The sequence below is a fragment of the Coregonus clupeaformis genome, chromosome 29, assembly GCF_020615455.1.
Source record: "Coregonus clupeaformis isolate EN_2021a chromosome 29, ASM2061545v1, whole genome shotgun sequence".
Lineage (NCBI taxonomy): Eukaryota > Metazoa > Chordata > Actinopteri > Salmoniformes > Salmonidae > Coregonus > Coregonus clupeaformis.
In genome coordinates this window covers 54082142-54087850 of record NC_059220.1, presented here as the reverse complement: position 1 = coordinate 54087850, position 5709 = coordinate 54082142, and the positions used below count along the sequence as shown (strand labels likewise).

Below are 5709 nucleotides of genomic sequence, written 5' to 3'. Positions count from 1 at the left end.
AGGGTTGGTAACAGGCTGATTGGTCAGCTATTTGAGCCAGTAAATGGGGCTTTACTATTCTTAATTAGCGGAATGAGGGCACACACTTTCTAGTAGGCTTAAATTGAAAATATGGCACTTTGTGACAACTGCTCCTCTATATATACAATTGATTGACTGACTTTTTCCTAATTTTTTATTTTCCTAATCTCATCTGTTCGTCTCTGTTGTCTTTATTCTGGTTTCTGCCTCTCTGTCAATCTACTAATCTTTCTGGGCCAAGTCAAACAGAGACATTTTTTAACATGACTTTTAGACTCTTTAGTCAAACTCCCCACTAAAACAAACAGCGTCAGCTACAGTACCCATAAGGCTGAGGGGCTGTTCATTCCTGTCCAGTCACAGTCATGGACTGGTTCTATTCAACACTCTGGTGAGTCTACTGTTGTTTATTCTATTGTTGTTTCTGGCTAATTTTCCATGTCTCCCCTGCTTGGATTCAAGCTGTTGTAATATTACTAAACAGATGTTCAGTTACAGTGATTTACACCCATATTAAGTATGAATTATGAGATCATGACTGATCAGTTATCAAAATACTTTTTGTACGGTATGTCTCAACATTATTATTTTATGATGAGACACACTCAGTCTCAAATCTCCCCTTCCCCACATACTGTGTGTCCAGGCTGCTGGGTGTGTCTGTGTGTGAGATTTGGGTTCCAGTCTCTTCTGCAGGTATTGGCTGTGGGGAACCTGGACCGTTGCTGAATGGAGGGGTGAAGGTCATATCTGGCTCTCAGAACCAGCACCTCTCAGTCATTCAGTACCACTGCAATGAGCCGTTCTACACTCTTCCTGAAGGGGCTAAAAGTCAGACTAAAATCATCCTTATATTCTTCACTACAGTGATATCGGTTTTCAACCTGCAACTCTCTAATATTTTGTAAATTAAACAACTGCAACTATTCAATGCCTAATGTATGTATCGTGTAATCACATCTCTCTCACACGTTTAACAGGAAACTTCACATGCTCATCAGATGGAAAGTGGAAAGACAGCCTGAAAAGCTCACTGATTCCTCAATGTATTCCAAGTAACTCAGAGTTTCACCCTTGAGCGTGTGTGTTTGTGTCTACTGTGTATCGTATGTGTTCTTTCCCTGTGTGTGTGTGTATCTACAGTCAGTCTGTTCCTGGATGACCAGTAGGGGTCTCTGTCTGTCCCTAGTGTGTGGTCGTCCTACAGTGAACCTCCCAGGGTTTGGAAATATTTTTGGGTGAAAGTATGGTAATATCTTATGTATCATTAAGGAAAATGTTGGGAAATGTCAAAGGTAAAATATAGTAAACATGATTGACATTTTATAATCCAGATGCATGTCTAAATAAGGAATATAGCCAATACAGTCTGTAAACATGCTTTAATGAATGTATGTATATTATTTTTAAAAGTGTCTGAGCCACGCCACCAATATAATGATATAAGGGAAAGAGGCAAAAGCGCCCATGGCCTTTTGGAGTAAACAACATGTGTTGTTGGACTTTGAAAAAGAATAGTGGCGTGGCAGTTAAAGATGTTAATCAGTTATCTTAAGGGGAGTAGCTTTGTATGCTATGTAAACATGACTGTGCATTTGTGTGTGTATAAAAGAGATCTCTGAGCCAAAGAGAGACAGTTGCTCCATGGAGCAAGCTCGGCTTTGTTATGCAAATAATAAAGTCTAATTTTTGGATTCACAAGCTCCAGTCTCTTGAGAGATATTTTTGAGTTGACTACTTTTGAGTCAAATATTTCTACGACATGAATGGCGAGCTTTGCCAGGAGTTGAAAACAGGGACCAGAGACGGTGTACATCTGCAGTTGTGAAACGGCGTGGACGGACCATACAAACAAAAGCGGCCGCTTTTAAAAGGTAAGCCAAGTTCTTACTTATATAGTATAAAGTTTGTGTGGTTCGATCCGGGGCCCGGCATCAGAAGCAGAAAACCAAGTAGGTCTCTCCAAATTTAAGAACCAGAAAATTACAGACTGGAAGCTTTTGAATTTAATAATACATGTCGATGTCACTCTGTTGTTCGTCTGAACCGTCTGTTCAATTCATTTGATTCATTTGATTAATCCTGCTGATCGCTTTGTCTGGGTCATTTCGGCACGGGCGGTTGTCCATCTGGTTGAGCGATCAGACAATAACATGTTAGAAAATCCTACGAATACCGCTCTAAACGTGTTGAGGAAGTGTATCGTTTATATAAATCCTGTGCAATACCGCTTATTTTCTGTGTCGAGGAAGTGTATCAGAAAAAAAGGGCTGAATTTACAGGTCGCTTAGGAAAGCGTAGGATGGGTAGAAGTCCAGGTGTGTCGAGGAAGTGTATCACCTAGGGGGCTAAATAAATAGAAATCCTGTATAAAATCGTCTTTCTTGTGTCGGGGAAGTGAATCAGAAAGGGTCGATCAGGTAAAAAGATAGGTCATCCGGAGTAGGTGACATAAATTGGAAGTTAACACCGGTCATCCTGAGTAGGTGAACGGGTTAAACAGTCACTAAGGCTTCAAAATATAGAGAACGTGTTAGACAGAGTAGGTCTGATCATCTCATGTGGATGAGTGGTTTGCTTGGGCTACTGTGAGTCATTCAACTGTCTGATTCATTTAGGCACAAGTGGCTGCTCATCTGTGTGAGTGAGAATAATAAGAAATCCTGCAAGTAATAGCCTTTCTGTAAGGAAAGGAACTATATTTGAGGTCGTTTGAAGCTTCTGCCTGGTGAAGAAAGGGCATGCTCAATCTCGCATTAGGAAAAAGAAGAATATGGATGTGGATATACGTTTACCAACTGAGTGGAAAATTCACATTACTAGGAGGGGTATGAGGAATCCTGTTGGAGGAACAGGTCACGTGTACCGGTGTGATCATATGACGTCTATGCATTGTATTTTGATCAATATTTTAGGGTGTGTTTCTGACATTATATTTGGAAACTTTAGAGGTGATGTAGTATCATGATAAATTGACTACAGTAAAATAATAACTGGGATAGGGTTAACATTCCAAATTTGGGCCCTTTGATAGAATAAAATATTCCTGTAGGTTATACAAATAGTAATTAAGCGCATTTGAGAACAACATTGTATAAATGTGGAATGAGAGTGGTATAATGGTGTAAATGAGTCGCACTCTGAAGTTTGAATGATGAGATATAGAGGTGTGTATGATAATTATATATACACGTTGGAATAATAAGCTTTTCTTGTAAATAATATCTTGGAGTTTCTTACAACAATGCCTGTCATAGAATTTTGTAAGATCAGTGAATAGTGACCAGCATATACGATTCTGGGAGGATTCCATGACTGAGGGGAAGGATTTGGGTAATTTGTTGTTCGTTCCGCTGAGACTAGATTGTGATTAACTGATTTGTGGCAATAAAGAATCATTAGAAACATGAATGGTTTGGTTGATGTGAATATATTAGAATAGAATGAATTTTATGTGAGTGTAATTTATTACGAGGGATTGGATAAAATAATAGGTGCTGACTTGCACACCCAAAAACGTAGACGTACGTGAGGGATGGGAGACAGTACATAGAGCATGTGGTAGAATTAAGCATTTTAATAAACTATCTATTATTTCAGAAGCAGAGGTGATATAGTCAAGGAATTTTAGTATATTAGGGGAAAATATAATTAATTAGGTTAGGTCGTTAGATCTGTTTCCAAATCAATGAATGTGGGGTTTGACTCGTTGACTGCTAAGTTGTTTACGTTGAGCGTGTGAGATCTGTGTCCTTCAAAGCTATTTTCTGATAAAGTGTGGTATGTGCCAGATACTAAAACTACTGACCATTATCTTTGGAATAAAGGAGGATTAACTTGTCATTTCAATAAACATAGATTCTGCATCGCTGATTAGAGTCTAGGTTTTCTAAGTATAGTTCAATTATGGTTGTGGGTTGTTTAGATTGAAGGAACAGTCAGGATAAGACTGGACGATTTAGCAGCCTGCGTCTTTTCAGACTGAAGGACTCACTTATTCAACGGGAAAGAAGGAGGAGTGACTATAGTCTAATCAGAAAGGACAGTTACATACATTAGAATAGCGGACTGGCAATTGCGATAGAGTTATGGCCATAATTTGAATTGTTTAGGTAGACTGGAATGAAAGTAAGGTCTTTTAAGAATATGAATATAAATATACTATTAGTTATTGTTAGGTTGTGAATAGACTTTACTAATGCCATGATCTAGTTCTCGGGTAAAAGAGAGTCGTACTTGCTTGACTGTATCGAGCTGAAAGAGATATTTGAAGCAAGTTTGAATAGTTGGATGGAAAACATTTATTTGACAAATTCGAATTGTTATTACTTTATTCTATAGTTTGCGTGACACCAGTGATGTATGCGAATAGTTGGTGAATTCTAGAACGATAATTTATTTTCGTTACTTGAACCAGGGGATGCAAGGAGCTTTGGCTATTATGCTGAGGGAATAGCACCAATTTCTAGTGGGTTCTAGATTTGTTGAATAAACAAACGTATATTTTAAACTAAAGTAATGCAATAGGCTACAATTATAACATTATCAGAAAAAGGCACTATACGCTCATCTGTGGTCCTCTGTAGCTCAGCTGGTAGAGCACGGCGCTTGTAACGCCAAGGTAGTGGGTTCGATCCCCGGGACCACCCATACACAAAAATGTATGCACGCATGACTGTAAGTCACTTTGGATAAAAGCGTCTGCTAAATGGCGTATTATTATTATTATCTGGAAAAAGGAAATTTAAGACACAGAAGGACAATAAAAAAACCAGAAAAATAATGGATACTAGGGGTGCCCAGAGAATCCTAAAGGGGAGGGTCAGCTAGTGGCAGTAACTATGCAGGCTGATGAAGAACCTATGCTAAAGGTTCAGGTGAAGAATAGAGGCACCCCAATCATGATAGATACTGGAGCAACTTACTCATGTGTAAATCCAAATTATGCCTCTCACCAACCCCATGTCAGGCAAAGATGCAGAGATAATAGAATTTTCATGACAAACGCAGTTAATACATATGACAGTTCCAGTAGAATAAAAAGCAGGAAAAAGTTACGTGTACATACAGTGGGGAGAACAAGTATTTGATACACTGCCGATTTTGCAGGTTTTCCTACTTACAAAGCATGTAGAGGTCTGTAATTTTTTCATAGGTACACTTCAATTGTGAGAGACGGAATCTAAAACAAAAATCCAGAAAATCACATTGTATGATTTTTAAGTAATTAATTTGCATTTTATTGCATGACATAAGTATTTGATCACCTACCAACCAGTAAGAATTCCGGCTCTCACAGACCTGTTAGTTTTTCTTTAAGAAGCCCTACTGTTCTCCTCTCATTATCTGTATTAACTGCACCTGTTTGAACTCGTTACCTGTATAAAAAACACCTGTCCACACACTCAATCAAACAGACTCCAACCTCTCCACAATGTCCAAGACCAGAGAGCTGTGTAAGGACATCAGGGATAAAATTGTAGACCTGCACAAGGCTGGGATGGGCTACAGGACAATAGGCAAGCAGCTTGGTGAGAAGGCAACAACTGTTGGCGCAATTATTAGAAAATGGAAGAAGTTCAAGATGACGGTCAATCACCCTCGGTCTGGGGCTCCATGCAAGATCTCACCTCGTGGGGCATCAATGATCATGAGGAAGGTGAGGGATCAGCCCAGAACTACACGGCA

General features: G+C 39.1%; 1 protein-coding gene across 1 annotated transcript; it reads left to right on the top strand.

Moving 5' to 3' along the window:
* Nucleotides 1-330: 330 nt before the first annotated feature.
* On the top strand, nt 331-1354 carry LOC121586208 (mannan-binding lectin serine protease 2). Its single transcript, XM_041902732.2, has 3 exons — nt 331-412; nt 668-852; nt 1002-1354. The coding sequence occupies exons 1-3, from the start codon at nt 387-389 to the stop codon at nt 1097-1099; spliced, it is 309 nt and encodes a 102-aa protein (XP_041758666.1). The 5' UTR covers nt 331-386; the 3' UTR covers nt 1100-1354.
* The last annotated feature ends 4355 nt before the right edge of the window (nt 1355-5709 follow it).

Excerpts from the sequence above, each read along its gene's own strand:
- LOC121586208 (XM_041902732.2), top strand. The coding sequence starts at position 387 with ATGGACTGGTTCTATTCAACACTCTG. Across the intron at positions 413-667 it reads TGGTTCTATTCAACACTCTG|GCTGCTGGGTGTGTCTGTGT; the intron begins GTGAGTCTACTG and ends CTGTGTGTCCAG. Across the intron at positions 853-1,001 it reads TCTTCCTGAAGGGGCTAAAA|GAAACTTCACATGCTCATCA; the intron begins GTCAGACTAAAA and ends CACGTTTAACAG.